The sequence below is a fragment of the Sphaeramia orbicularis genome, chromosome 12, assembly GCF_902148855.1.
Source record: "Sphaeramia orbicularis chromosome 12, fSphaOr1.1, whole genome shotgun sequence".
In the NCBI taxonomy this organism is placed as follows: Eukaryota; Metazoa; Chordata; class Actinopteri; order Kurtiformes; family Apogonidae; genus Sphaeramia; species Sphaeramia orbicularis.
This window is the reverse complement of record NC_043968.1, coordinates 75,775,659-75,792,060: the sequence shown is the minus strand read 5'-3', so window position 1 is coordinate 75,792,060 and position 16,402 is coordinate 75,775,659. Positions and strand designations below refer to the sequence as shown.

Below are 16,402 nucleotides of genomic sequence, written 5' to 3'. Positions count from 1 at the left end.
AAAAAGATGTAGATAACCTGAAAAAAAAATCTTAAGAAAAATAAGTGCAATTTTAACAATATTATACCTCAACTTATCACCCATACATATACACACATTAAAGTTTGGAATTTGGATCTATACTATGAACAATTTCTACAATATTATGTGTCAGCTTATTATTAACAACTTACAGATCAAAGTGGATCTACAAATGCAGGAAACACTTAGTAACAGGAAGAATATTGTTAATATTACACTTGATTTTCATTTTGTCCACATTTTATTGTTAAAGGGTTATTGTGCTATTATTTTACTTTGGATCATAATGGTCTGCAGGTGGGACCCGAACTAAAACCAGTTCAGCATACTTGATTGTTAATTAGGAGTGTTTGAAAATATGGGTTCTGCAATATATCATGATATTTCATTTCACAATACTGTATCAATATTAAAAAGTACTGAATCAATGTTTTTTAGGTATTTATTCAAATGCAGATGTGGTGGTTCATTTTTGTTTTTCTTTATTGTTTATTTTATTTATTATCATTTAACACTGTTTTTTAAATAAAATAATGGTTATTTGAAGCATCCTAAAAGCACTTTTTTACTTTCTGAGAGGCAGATGTTAGTTCCTTTGTTGGGAAAAAAATATTGTTCTGATGTTAGTTCTGAACTAATAGAATCTGAACATTTGAATAGGATCTTAAACTGTAATTTTGAACTGGAGGATTCTGTTGGGTTTCTGTAAACTTGATTTGATTTGATAAAGCACTTTGTGATCCCGTCTGTGAAAAATGCTCTATAAATAAAATTTACTTACTTACTTACTTACTTGATGTCTGCAAAACATAATTTCAGTTTGAACACAGGAAAATGTTGTGATATAGCATTAGATCCTGTTCTGATCAAATAAAAATGTGTTTAGTATTTGTGCATATTTCTGGTGTAATTCAATTCTTCCAGGAAATCATCATTTAATAAAAGAAACAAACAAAAAATTGCCTTTTTAACAGTATCATGATACATCGTGATATATCGTATCATGACCCTAGTATTGTGATTTGTATCGTATCACCAGATTCTTGCTAATACACACCCCTAGTGGTAATATCAGTGTAATTTTTGCACTTTGCAAATTCATGCCAGGGGCCAGATTGGAACCCTGGGAGGGCCGGTTTTGGTCCACGAGCCACCTGTTTGACACCCGTGAATCAGAGGATTCTGGTTAATCCAAAGCACTGACTAGTTCCATAAAGGAGCACAGACTCAAAGCCGTAACCTTTGCGGCGTCTCCACTACAGCTCCATTTCAGTTCCTGTTCTGTAAGCGTTCAGGTATGGAGCAGCCGCTGAATGGAAGATGATCTGGAGTGCGACATGTTTTTACTGGGTGTGTTGGCATGTGCAAAATGTGGCCCATCTGATCTGTAGCCCGTTTCTGTTCACGAGCTCATCAGCAGCAGAATTTGAAATGGCATCATTGCTTTGGCACATCATGTCTTATGTGTGTGTTTTTGTAATGTTTTACTAGCAATGTATCTGAAGTAACTCACTGCAAAAAATGTAAATTTCCTAAACGGTTGGTTTCAGTAGGAGGACATAGAATGTAGAGTGACCTCAGGAAATGAAGGATTTACTTTTGGCGCTATAAGTTGTGAAAGAATGCGTTTATGACGGGGATAAACACTACACATCAGTGTCAGAAGAACTGTAACCAGATCAGTTTAGACTCAGTACTAACAATGTAGGATGAAAAGGTTTATAAATTCTGTCCGGTCCATGTGATTTGTACTGCTTCTGTGTTTGTGAAGCTAAATAAACCAACAGCGCTGTGACACAGTAAAGGTGTCTTCTCTAACATGCAAATCTGTAAACACTGGTCTACAAGTCAAATGCTTCCAGAATAAAAGTAGTTCTACCATGGCTCAGATGGTAGAGTGGGTCGTCCACTAACCGAAGGGTTGGCGGTTCGATGTGCTCTGTCCATGTGCTGTTGTGTCCTTGGGCAAGACACGTGCCTCCAGTGCTGCTACTCACACTGGTGTATGAATGTGTATGAATGTTTGGTGGTGGTCGAAGGGGCTGTAGGCGTGGATTGGCAGCCACGCTTCTGTCAGTCTGCCCCAGGGCAGCTGTGGACACATATGTAGTTTACCACCACCAGAGTGTGAATGTGAGAGCGAATGAATAATGGATCCTCTGTACAAGCTTTGAGTATGCTTTTATAAAAAAGCGCTATATAAATCTAATCCATTATTGCTTCCGCCAAGAAGGTTATGTTTTTGTCAGCGTTGGTTTGTCTGTCTGTCTGTCTGTCCGTCCGTGTGCAAGATAACTCAAAAAGTTATGGATGGAGTTGGATGGAAATTTCAGGAAATGTTCATACTGGCACAAGGAACAAATAATTAAATTTTGGTGGTGATCGGGGGTGGGGGGCCACGGGGGCCCACTGATCTGCCTTGGCGGAGGTCTGTGCTCTGCGAGTGCTTCTAGTTATTATTATTATTAACTTTACCAAACTTGAGTCACTAATAAAGAAAAATGAAACCAAAAGTGCCAGTTGGTTGGAGTTTCACAGATAAAGTCTTGGGCCAAAATGTGAAATTCTGAGAATTAATGAAAGAATGGGTTTTATTCCAAAGAAAAGTTTGTCTCAGAGCTACCAGATCTACTTTAAAACGCTGTCTGCACATGACAATACACTCACTTCACAGGTTCTATCAGTAGAACATTTATAACTGGGTGCTTCTATGAAACTGGGTTTATTTTGGTATCTGGTACTTTTCCAGCTTTTTAGACTCAATAATAAAAGGTAAATGCAGACATATTTCCCCCCAGGATGGACCTGATGATGACCTCAGATAAATGCAAAAAAATTATACTCTTGTTCTGAGCCATCCCATAATTTTGGGTTTTTAATCAAATATCGGGTCCAAAAATAGGACCCACATATGGACATTAAATCTCCCTAGGTGTCAGTGCATTAGATGTGAAAACGTGTGTAAATGGTCTTCTATAGACTATAAATAAAGACGCTGTGTTAAATGTGTCGATCCTAGTGGTTTTTCTAATCCACACGTGGGTTTTTCATGAATCTCAGTCTCATTCCAGATTTGGTGTGGAACCCATCATGTCCACTGGTGTTACATGCGGAACCTGCCCAGTTAAAAACATACAAATCGCGAATGATTTTGCAACAGTGGTCATTTTTGTGAAACACTGGATGTCCGTCTGATCGATGTTGCAGCATGGGAGGGCGTTTGGGTGCAGTGCCGCTGTTGCACCACGGGAGGGCGTCATGCTATCGTACAATGGCACCACGGGTACAATGCCGCTAGTTAGATTTAATTTATTGGTCCCCGTGGGGAAATTCGTCTTCACTGACTGAAACATTACAAGAAAAAGACATTACATAACATACAAGAAAAAGATAACATAGCATTACAAGAAAAAGACAGCAACATTGTACGACACAGACAAACAACAATAGTAGGGGCAGACATAACAAAAAGAGACATTGATGGAGTGACAGGTAGCAGACTGGTCAGCCTGTCAGCGGGGCCTGGTGTTTAGGGCGGCTATGGCTGCGGGGATCAGGCTTTTCCCAAGACGGGGCCTCCTGAATTTTAATGTCCTGTACCTGCATCCTTAGAGTAGTGGGATGAAGTAGCGGTGTAATGGGTGCGTGATGTCCTGGACTATTTTGTTTGCCATACGGGTGATGGATCTATTATTTAGTTCTGTGAGATTGGGTGTGGGGAGGCCGATGGTTTTAGCAGCTGTATTTGTGATGCGTGTGAATTTGGCTCAGTTAGTGACGGAAAGCATGGTGTAAAAACATGTGGAGCAGTACAGGAGGATGGGTTGGATGATACTTTTGTGAAGTAACAACAGGAGGTGGGGTGCAACATGTAATCCTTTAAGTCTGGCTGACAGTCTTTGTTGGCTCCTTTTTTGAATGTCCGTGGTGTGCTGATAGTTAGTTCAATTCCCAAAATGTACCTGTGAGAGAATAAAGAAATATTAAAAAAAAAAAAAAAAATAGTAGTGCGTAATTTTTGTGTTTTTACCGTGTTACATGTGGAATTTTGTATAAAAATAATAAAAAAAAGGGTTTTATCTGAAAAGTAGTTTCTCTTTTATCACAGTAAATATTTGTTTTTAAAATGGACCCAAAGTGCTTCCAAACTTGCTTCATAACATTCATCTACATCTGGTTTGACTTTTTAGCCCCATATCCTGTTTTTAAGAGCAGTTTCATAGAAGAACCCAGATCCATTGTATAAATGTACACAAACCATCATATATACTGAAAAAATGAGCTAACCAGCACTTTGGTCATTTGTTTTCTGATTCATCTTATTAAAGTATGTGAGATTTAACACATTTAGTGTCTGAAGCCGATATTTTCTAAGACATTGTAGAGCAGTGCTATCAGATCTAGTGGAATGACATTGGAATAAGCGATGCCCTCTGTGTTGGAACTGGAGGAGAAACAAGCCAAGTGGGGCCAAACACTCTGTGAGTCACAGTGTGGGAGTCATGGCTGTGTCACTAAGAATGTCAACATATTTTCCTGAGGAGGAGGATGTGTTTTCTGGGGGAAATACAGTGAACAAGTGGAGAGTTTTGGGCATTTATCCAGTCTGTCATTTCAACTGTACAAAGAAAACAATGGACCTTTACATTGTTTAAGAAGTGGCAAACACACTGATCTCTGTGATGGGAGGATCTGGTTATGACTTCTTCATAAATTCCTTTTGACCATGTTTTATTACAAAGAAAATATCTGAGTTACTCATGGTCTGGTACTAGTACCCGTCAGCTGATGAATGAATGAGTAGAAGTGCGTTAGTCTGTAAAAAAAACACTTTTGTCAACTTGTGGGTTAAGACTCAGAGGTGTGTCACAAACTCTAGTGCTGAGCAATACCACACTTTTATGATTTGACACCATACCGATGACTTTTTTTTGGCATACAGGGTGTTCCCAAAAAATGTATACACACTTTAAATAATTGTAAAGTAGGTGTTTATTAAAATTCATTTAATTTTCAAAATATGGCTAAAATTTACTTGGGGGGTCAAATGAGTGGCCATTTTTGTCAAAAAAAAAAGTTGTAAGAAATGCATAGAACTGTGTTGAAATAATGCTAATACATTTGTGCACAGACTACTGATATTATTTGACAGTGGAAGCTATATTTTCAGAAACACTGGATTTTGAATAGCACGTGTATGTGAAAACTTTTGCTGGTGGACGGACGTGACATTACCCATGATGATCTGGTCAGTACCAGTACTTTATTAGTAATAAACTTATATACTTACTATTGCTAATTCTCCTCTTCTTCATAAATGTTAGTATTGTGGATCTAAAACAATAACAGCTGACACAAAAACACAAAATGTGGCAGTGGACGGATGTGACATGGTTGTTACAGATCCCATCATACTGATGCTCGGCAGCCATGTCACCGTTTCCACAAATGATCCCTGTGCAAAAACTAGGATCAGAATTATTTATTGTATAGTTTATCATCATACTAAAGAGTAAATAACAATATAGAATTGTTATTTCTTTATAAAAATGCTTATTATTAGAAAACTGTTGATTTAAAAAGTGACGTGTGACATTCTTAATGTATGTATTGGCGTAACATAAGCAGGATGGATCAGCACCATACTCCATACTGCAACCTGTAAAAATAAAACATGTGATATGTAGGATAGAATCTTGTAAGAAAAATTGGGGAATCTAAAAGAATAGAATATTTGTTTTTCAGGTAAATTCAGTTAAAATATAACTTGGCCATTTGTGACATGAAAATAGAGTTCATATGACCATCAACATGCTGCAACAAAACTGAAATCCTGTAAATTTGCATAATATGCACAAAGACATAAATAAGACCTCTAAGCAAATTTTAGCCGAATTAGAATTTACAAACATCATTTTATTGTTTTGTCTCTGCCTGTTCTCAAACTGACCTCTCAATTCAAGCGACTGCTGCAGGTCTCACAGCGTAGACTTTGTCTTTTAGGTATCCACATAAAAAAAAGTCTAGTGGTGTGAGGTCCGGTGAACGCAGAGGGTTTAATGCATGAATGAAACGCCTCCGTCCAATCCACCTGTTTGGCCAGTTCAGCAGACCTCACAGCACTAGACTGGCCAGTTTCTCAGTTTGTTATAAGAGCGAAGTCCTCTGCATGCAAGGATGAACATAAGTATAAATGTCGGCTTCAAAAAGTTCATGAGGACATTTTGTATGACTTCATCACCATGAGAACATCTGGGTCCCACAGTGAGATGAGTTTCAAACCTCTAGTCTAAACTCTGCTACAAGAACCAAATATGACAGAAACCAAAGGCAGAAAATAGACTGAAACTTTATAGAATGAAATTAAATGAAATTTAAAACAATTCAAGGATGATACAATACATCTGCTTCATGTCATCTTATTGTTGCTTTTATTCTTATTATTGTTAAACAACAGTGGGTCAAATTTACCCATAACTGATGTTGAGGTGCCCCACTATTTGGTTTTTCTTAAAATTGTGTCGTCCCAGTAAACCCATATTAAATATGTGGGCACTTGTACCTTTAAAAACCACAGGGTCACATTTACTCCTACACTAATGCAGTAATATTTCTATGATTTATGTTTAAACTTTCTTGGTTTGTAGGCAACAACATTTATTTGTGTGTGATCTGAAAGATTTGTCAGTCATTTCTGTCAGTTTATAATGAAAAAGAGACAAGAAGTAGTGCAAATATGCAAACGTATTCTTCCAAGCCAATATTTTCACATTCTTTTTATGCTGATGAGTGCTGAGGCCAATGCAAAGTGATTAGTGCTCTTAAAATGACATTAATTATAAAACCTGATGATTAAAACACAGGGGCTGGCTGCCGTCTGATATTACTAAACTGGAACAGGAAGAACCCTCCTGCCTGTGTTCATTGGATTAGAGAGGTGATGTTTGGACTGGCTCTGGAAAAAGTCTAGGTATTCAGTAGACGAGTGGAGGATAAATATGACAGAACCTGCTCACAGTTTACAACTCAGATCAAGAGCCTGCCTTTTACTGGACTTACTGTTTTTAATTATTAATGTATTTATTTTTGTTTGTTTGTTTGTTTGTTTGTTTGTTTGTTTGTTTCTTTGACTGTCATTCTGGTCTTCTCAGTGCCCACACTCTGACTGCTGGGTCTTTTTTCTTATGCCAGAGGTCCAGAATGTTGGCGTTATGATCAGAATACTCAACACAGATTGGTTTGAGTCTTTTTTTTTTTTTCTTTCTTTCTTTTTTTTTTTTTACCTCCGCCAAGTGTAATGGTGGAGGTTATGTTTTCATCGGGGTTTGTCTGTCTGTTTGTTTGTCTGTTTGTTCAAAAAGTTCTGGACCAGTTTGGATGACATTTTCAGGAAATGTTGATACTGGCACAAGGAAGAAAGGATTACATTTTGGTGGTGATGGTGCTTTGGTGGAGGTCTGCGTTCTCTGAGTGCTTTTCCAGTTACCTCTGCCAAGGAGGTTATGTTTTTGCCAGCGTTGGTTTGTCTGTCTTGTTTGTCTGTCTGTCTGTGTGCAAGATAACTCAAAAAGTTTTGGATGGATTTGGATGAAAATTTCAGGAAATGTTGATACTAGCACAAGGAACAAATGATTAACTTTTGGTGGTGATCGGGGGGGCACGGGGGGGCCCACTGATCTGCCTTGGTGGAGGTCTGCGATCTCCGAGTGCTTTTCTAGTTGTATTTGTGTACGTTTGTTTACTAGTTTTGGTGTTTGCCCGTTTCGTATGTGAGTGTTTATTTGGATGTGTTTGTGAAGATGCCACCTGGATGGGGTGGGGGGCAAGTTCACAACTTTTGTAAGAAATGCTTTAAATATGTCAATGTTGTTGATATGAAAAAATTAAAAATAAAGTTGTTAAAAAAACGAACACCCCCCCCCCCCCCCCCCCAAAACAAACTCAGGGGCTGAATAAACAAAGTTATTACTTGAGGCATTAGTGAATGACTAACGACTTAAAACAATGACATATTTGTGGACTAGAAATGGTGCATTTGAGTACATTTGACATGTTTGGCAGTTTTAGGTGTCCTTTCATGAATACATTTCACTCCTGGTTGACAGATAAAAACTTATCCAGCGCTGACTTTAATACAAACTCTATGACCCGTAGAACCTGTCCAGTTCTGTATGTATATAATTGGTCAGTGCAGTGTTTCAAACTTATGCTGCATTGCTCTGCAGTAAAAAAAAAACAAAAAAAAACAGCTAGTGTCAACCCTTTTTATGCTGCTTTTATTTAGTTTCTTCATTCCTCTGCGGCAGGCACACATACTGCACTGCCTTAAGAGGTGATGAAATACTCCAATAGTACAATAGTACAATAATATCATAGTTTATACACAGTATCATTGAACAGTGAAGTAGCGCTGTGTATAGGATGTCTGTTCTACATTTTATTTGTTTGATTTTTGTAGATGTCAGTGATGCCTTTTTATGTGTGCATGCATGGCTTTGTGTTGTTATGTGTAGGGTTCTATTGTCATTGATTCCACAGCACAGACAGAACACAACTCAAACAAGTGCTGTTTTATTTTCAGAGTGTATTAATGTTGTGCATGTGTATATATTTATGCCTTTGAGAGGATTTTCCTGTGTGAGTTTCTGCAGATTTCTGTGTGTGTGTGTGTGTGTGTTTCCCAGTCCTCAACCACATGTCCTTAACAGTCACTGACATCTGGTTACCATACCTCTCTGTGCTTCACAAACCATGGGAACTGCTGCTGTGTAGGCTGCTGTGGTGTGAGTGTGTACATGTGTGTGAGTGTGTGTGTGTGTGTGTGTGCATTTGTAACAGAGAGAGGGAGAGATGACCTCAAGTTTGGATCAGATGTTTTCGCAGCCTGTGTGCCGCTTTGTGACGTGTTCTCCCAGAAACAGTGATAAAACGCAAGTTGTTCCTCCCTTTTCCACGTTGAGTTCGTCAGACCTGCGCAAACTCATTTTCCAAAGTAAAATCTTGCCGTTGTATATTTCTGCAAACCACTGACATCGCATTTCTGTGGCTTGTAGAACCACCAATTCAATTTAGAATATGAGGTGGTTTTGATGGCAGCATTATGGAACTCCTCATGATGATGTTTAGGCTCTGATAGCACTTGGCTGGAGCTCGGATTCACAAAGACACAGTCCACATCAAGGTTATTATCGCTGACAAAAACTAACGAAATGACGAAAACTAGAATTGATATATATTATATTATATATTATTATATATATCATTATATATATAATATTGAAATATTTTCGTTAACTGAAATAAATAAAAACTATAATTAAAAGAAAAAACATAACTAACTGAAACTTCATTGTGTGCTTACAGAACTAGCTAAAACGTATAAAAATTATGGATAAAATTCCCTTTGTTTTCGTCTGTCAGTGTCGGATTGATATGAAATGGATTTATTTCGCTCGAGCAATTTTAGCTGACGGCTCCATATGGCACTTCACGGTCCATCACTTCTCGTCACTTGTGGTTTAGTGTTGTCTTCTGGTCCCCACTCTACCTGGAAACATGGAGACTAAAGTTGGGAGAAAGCAGCAGAGTCTTGTATGAGATTTCTGTGAATACGACGGCGAAGAAGGTAAAAGATATGACAAAACTAAAACTAATACCAGAACTAATTCTAAAACTAAGCATTTAGAAAAAAAAGAAAACTAATAAAAATTTGCAAACCTGCTCTAAAAACTAATTAAAACAAATTGACTGAATAAGCGGAAAAAGTCAAAACTAAATAAAACTTAACTAAAATGAAAAATCCAAAACCATTATAACCTTGTTCCACAGTAAATGCACGATATATTTAGTGATCTGTATGTTTTCCTGAGCCTAAATAAACTTCAACATCTTAAAGACTCATGATGCACAAACTTCAGTCTCTGGAGAGAACGTCCTGGTTTTATGTCCCTGCCATAAACCCCAGCCACTTCCTGCCTTCAAAGGCAAAGTGGACCGTTCAATGACAAATGACATGGAGATTATACAGAATGTATCTGCAGTTTTCTGAAACACACTCTGCCCGGCCCAAAAAAAAAACACACACATTTCAATGGATCTCCTTTGCCGTCACATCATTTGTGTTCATGCGATATCACAATGTATGTCTCGGTCCAGAGTTGCACAAGTTTCTCATCAAGAACTTGTATTGATGATGTAGCAATCAATCAATCAATCAATCAATCAATCAATCAATCAATCAATCAATCAAGTTTTATTTATATAGCACCACATTATAGCAAAAGTTATCTCATGACACTTTACATTTAGAGCTGGTCTAAACCAGACTTATAAGGGTTCACATTTATCCAAACCCACTTGTTTTAGTCTTTGGTTCATTTATTTGTGTATTTGGACTAGGGCTGCACGATGCTGGAAAAAACTGACATTGCGATTTTTTTTTTTAACCCTGCAATATATATTGCGATATGAAATAGCTGTGTGGTGCTGACATAAATGGTCAGACAAATTAGTTTTGTTTCCTCTCATTGTGGACTCTGGACTCTGTGGTGGCTCATGGTTCCTGAATCCTCATTTTATTATAAGTCAAACAACCCCAGGTCATAACACTGCCCCCACAGGATTATACTGTAGGCACTGGGCATGATGGGTAATTACCTCATCTGCCTCTCTTCTCACCCTGATGTGTCCATCACTCTGAAACAGGGTCAGTCTGGACTCATTTGACCACATGACCTTTATCCACTGAAACACAGTCCAATATTTATTTATTTGTTTATTTGACAGGGACAATGCAGTCAAACATTGTTGCAGCTGATGTGATGCATATAGAGTTCATAGCTAATGCTAATTCTCAACTCCAGTCCCCGGTTGTGTTCTTCCGCTCTCTACAAACTGATGGTTGTTTAACCCATAAGGACCGGGAGGAGACCTCAGGGAGGACCTAGGACATGCTGGAGAGACTATGTCTCTCGGCTGGCCTGGGAACGCCTCGGGGTCCCCCCGGAAGGGCTGGAGGAGGAGTCTGGGGAGAGGGAAGTCTGGGCATCCCTGCTTACTGTTGCCCCCGCGACCCGGCCCCGGAAGAAGCGGAAGATAATGGATGGATGGATGGATGGATGGATGGACCCAGTGTGACGTTTGTGTCAGTTCCCAAATACATTTTTCTCAAAATTTAACTGTCCTTAAGTGATTTATCACCATTTAAAGTAATATTATCTTCTGTATTTTGTGTTTTTTTCAGTGAAAATCAAGTATTTTTCTACGTTTAATTCACTGATCACGCAAATGTTCATGAAAGTTCAGAGTAAAGTTTAGGATTATTGTACCAAAAAAATAGAGGTAATGAAAGAAAAAGTGACTTTTTCAGTAAAATCTATCATTAATTGAACATAAACCCAGTGTGTCCATCCACTGTCATTGATCCAACTCCATGGATTTTACTGGTGAATCAATGTTGTAGAAGATGACGGTGTTTCCATGGTAACTATGGAGCCTCTGAACGTCCAAGTGGGTCATATCTGATGACCATGAAAAGATAAAGAACTGAATTTTACACCAATTACTGACATGGATTAGTGGATCAACAGGGAATAAACAGTTTATATCAGTAGACGATTTTGTTCGATGGTGGATGTTCGGGTCTTCATGGGTTAAGAAATGAGAAGCTACTCACTGTATTATGCAACACTTGATTTTTGGGGTTTAGTCAGAGTTTTATTGCACATTCACATTCACAAAATTCCACTCATGTTCACCATGACTCTAGAACCATGATTCGTCATAAGAAACTTAATGAAATACACACATTTCATCCATGACTCAGTTGGTTTACTGCAAGCTTTTTTTTTTTTTTTGCTTTGTACTTTGCAGCATTAGAACAACATTGTGCCACGTGTACTTTTCCAAACAGTTTATACCAACTTTTAATTGTGCGTCACTTTTATTCACTTTTACTCCATAGAGTTTTATTGACACTCTGGGCTTTCCCTCATGGCTATTATTAGCAAACAGGAAACATCCCAGAAATCCTGGTTCTGTTCCCACTGATGGAAGAGAGAGAGAGAAAAAAAAGAGGCAGATCTACAGTATCTCATGCCCTTCACATCCAAGCACAGTTGCACTGGGATCTGCTTTGTTTGTATTCCCATGCATCTGTCAAAGTGAACCCAAAGGCAGTTGCCCTGCTTTTCCCTCCTTTCGCACACTGACTCATAATGTCCTCAGTTTGGCCCCTCCCACTTGCCTTAGGCTCGGCCCGGCCCCTACGTAAACGTCAGCCTCATTCATATCCGTGTGAAGCCGTGGATTGTTCTCCGCACCTCAACTTCAACCTCAGTTTCATTTAGAGGCTTCAAGGTCTAATCCCTCCTCTTTAGATAGCCTGTAGACCCTAACCCCTCACAACTCCCTGATAAGCCGTGACCTCTGACACCTCTAATACTTCACTTCCTTCCTGCGTACTCCCAGAGATCATTTTTCTCCACAGAATGGGCAGTGTGGTGAACGTTTGCTAATATCAGGCTCATTTCATTGAGTTTGTCTTTGTTCAATGTTTCTCTGAATTTCATTTCAACAAACCCTAACCTTTCCAGATGTGCAGAGTAAAAGCCTCCTTTGTGCATCCAAGACAGACTTAGACATAGACATAGACTTAGACTTAGACATAGACTCAGACATAGACATAGACTTAGACTTAGACATAGAGTTAGACGTAGACGTAGACTTAGATGTAGACTTAGACTTAGACATAGACTTAGACATAGACTTAGACATAGACATAGACATAGACTTAGACTTAGATGTAGACTTAGACATAGACTTAGACATAGACATAGACTTAGACTTAGACATAGACTTAGACATAGACTTAGACTTAGACATAGACTTAGACTTAGACATAGACTTAGACTTAGACATAGAGTTAGACATAGACATAGACTTAGACTTAGACATAGAGTTAGACATAGACGTAGACTTAGATGTAGACTTAGACATAGACTTAGACATAGACATAGACTTAGACTTAGATGTAGACTTAGACATAGACTTAGACATAGACTTAGACATAGACATAGACTTAGACTTAGACATAGACTTAGACATAGACTTAGACATAGACTTAGACATAGACATAGACTTAGACTTAGACATAGACTTAGACTTAGACATAGAGTTAGACATAGACGTAGACTTAGATGTAGACTTAGACATAGACTTAGACTTAGACTTAGACATAGACTTAGACATAGACTTAGACATAGACATAGACTTAGACATAGAGTTAGACATAGACGTAGACTTAGATGTAGACTTAGACATAGACTTAGACTTAGACATAGACTTAGACATAGAGTTAGACATAGACGTAGACTTAGATGTAGACTTAGACATAGACTTAGACATAGACATAGACTTAGACTTAGACTTAGACTTAGACATAGACTTAGACTTAGATATAGACTTAGACATAGACTTAGACATAGACTTAGACTTAGACTTAGACTTAGACATAGACTTAGACTTAGACATAGACTTAGACTTAGACATAGACTTAGACATAGACTTAGACTTAGACATAGACTTAGACATAGACATAGACTTAGACTTAGACATAGAGTTAGACATAGACGTAGACTTAGATGTAGACTTAGACATAGACTTAGACATAGACTTAGACTTAGACTTAGACTTAGACTTAGACATAGACATAGACTTAGACATAGAGTTAGACATAGACGTAGACTTAGATGTAGACTTAGACATAGACTTAGACATAGACTTAGACATAGACATAGACTTAGACATAGACTTAGACTTAGACATAGACTTAGACTTAGACTTAGACTTAGACATAGACTTAGACTTAGACTTAGACTTAGACATAGACTTAGACATAGACTTAGACATAGACTTAGACTTAGACATAGACTTAGACATAGACTCAGACATAGACTTAGACATAGACATAGACATAGACATAGACATAGACTTAGACATAGACTTAGACTTAGACATAGACTCAGACTTAGACTTAGACTTAGACATAGACTTAGACTTAGACATAGACTCAGACTTAGACTTAGACATAGACTTAGACGTAGACTTAGACATAGATGTAGAGATCATCATCATAACTTTTATTTAAACTTGGAGATATACAGGGTGTCCCAAAAATGTATACACACTTTAAATAATTGTAAAGTAGGTGTTCATTAAAATTCATTTAATTTTCAAAATGTAATAGAATTCGTCTGTTCTCAAACTGACGTCCGTTCTGGTCCAGACACTGCCGACAACGCGATTCACGTTCAGTAGCTGCTCTCAATTCAGCGACTGTTGCAGGTCTCATAGCGTAGACTTTGTCTTTTAGGTATCTACATTAAAAACAAGAAAAGCACTCGGAGAGCACAGACCTCAGCCAAGACAGATCTGCCCCCCCCCCCCCCCCGTGTTTGTTATTTGTTTGTTTGTTAGCAAGATAACTCAAAAAGTTATGGACAGATTTTCAGGAAATGTTGATACTGGCACAAGGAAGAAATTATTAATTTTGGTGGTGATCAGGGGTGGGGGGGTGGGGGCGTGGGGCACTGCACTGATCGGCCTTGGCAGAGGTCTGCACTGTCTTTTCTAGAAAAGCACTCGGAGAGCGCAGACCTCCGCCAAGGCAGATCAGTGTTCAGATCAGATCATATGTTCCACCGCTACCCACTAACCTCGATGACCTTAAACATCGAATAACAACAGCGATTAACTCATATGCTGATATGCGTCTGGGAGGAATTCTCTTATCGCATTGATGTTGTCCGTGCTGCAGGTGATGGACACATTGAACACTTTGAGAGAAAATAAAAGTTGATTGTGAGTAGAATACTTGTGACTTGCCTGGAGTTTTCTATTGCTTTTCCTCATTAAAATATTGCGGAATGAAATCGGTTCTTTCCATTTGAATAACCCTGTACAGTTGCGGAAAAAAAAAATTAGACCATCAAAAGTCATCAAACACAATGGTTATGCAATCCAGTACTAACTCCTGTGTGGATCATGTGACTAAAACAGACAGAAAAGAAAACATGGCATGTCTAAAACCACTGATTTTGTCAGTACAATGACATAGATATTGATGAAAGAACTGAGGTGATTTTGGTTATTAACAAAACATGGAAAACAGATAGATATCAGCTCTGAAATTCAACTACTATGAGCTATTTTTGTTGTTATCATTATATTTGTCCAAACAAATGTGCCTTTAGTTTTACCAGGCAATAAAATGAACAAGAAATTGAAGAAAACAAGGGGTGGTCTAATAATTTTTTCCGTGACTGTATACAGGATAGAATTAATATGCATATATAAAACCACTATTTTCAGTGGTGAGTCTGTTATGAAGGTTCGATTTTGGGCTCAGTGTTCAGTGTAATTGAGCTATTCTTGGACTTTACTACTATTTATGACGTGACTGGACTGGACTTGATTGGGACAAGATTATTAAGTGAAATTATGAGACCTGAGCTGATATGGATCAGTCTAAACAGAATTGGAAAATAAATAGGAGGCCTTTAAGTATCTGATCACATTAAATTGAATTTCTGAAAACCTTTATTGCCCCACAGGGATCTTATCTGACAGATGATAAACAGTAACATTTAGTCTCTTTAGTTGTTCGATCAATACAATATTATGCATTAGAGCCTCATCACCATCCTCTTTTTCTTATTACTGCACCTCAGTTGTTATGAATACTGACAGCAAATGTTAAATGGATTTTTCATTTCACTGTTATTTCCTTTGTCTTTCAGGAAAAGCGAAAAAGGCAAACTGAAATTGAAGACAAAAGAAACCAGCTGGATGACCTGGTGCTGCAGCTACAGCATCTCAAGGTCGGTCCATGTGTGTTTGTGTTTGTGTGACAGTCAGCGAAGGTTAGGTTTTCACGAGGACTTAAAGACCGATGCTATGATTTAAGATTAAAAAAAAAAAGAAAAAAATTGCGTAAGTGGTTGAAATCTCCTTGTAGTCATTTGCATCATATTTAGCTGCTGGTGAAATTACAACCGATCCATCTTCATTCTGGATCCATTCAGCGTGTTATTTAAATGTGACACATGGCCAACTTATTCAGAGCATGTAGCTATTTACACATGGCTTCTATTTTTGTTGTGCGTTTTATTCCTAGTTCTGTATTTAGAACCCACGAGGCCATATAAATACTTCACATAACTGTAGCTACGTCTTCAATTTAAAAAAATAAATTAAAAAAACAGCATATGATTTTTTTTTGATACTTTATTTTTATTGTTGATTTGGATTTTGTACAATACACTGCAAAATCCAAATCTTACTAAGTGTATTTTTCTCATTTCTAGTCAAAATATCTCATCAC

At 37.9% G+C, this 16,402-nt stretch overlaps 1 protein-coding gene across 1 annotated transcript in view; it reads left to right on the top strand.

Moving 5' to 3' along the window:
- palm2akap2 (PALM2 and AKAP2 fusion) overlaps positions 1 to 16,402 on the top strand; it is a 215,327-nt gene that overhangs the window by 51,719 nt on the left and 147,206 nt on the right. Inside the window, exon 3 of the mRNA XM_030150443.1 lies at positions 15,819 to 15,899. Within this exon, the coding sequence (XP_030006303.1) occupies positions 15,819 to 15,899 (81 nt within the window). The remainder of the gene's footprint in view (positions 1 to 15,818; positions 15,900 to 16,402) is intronic.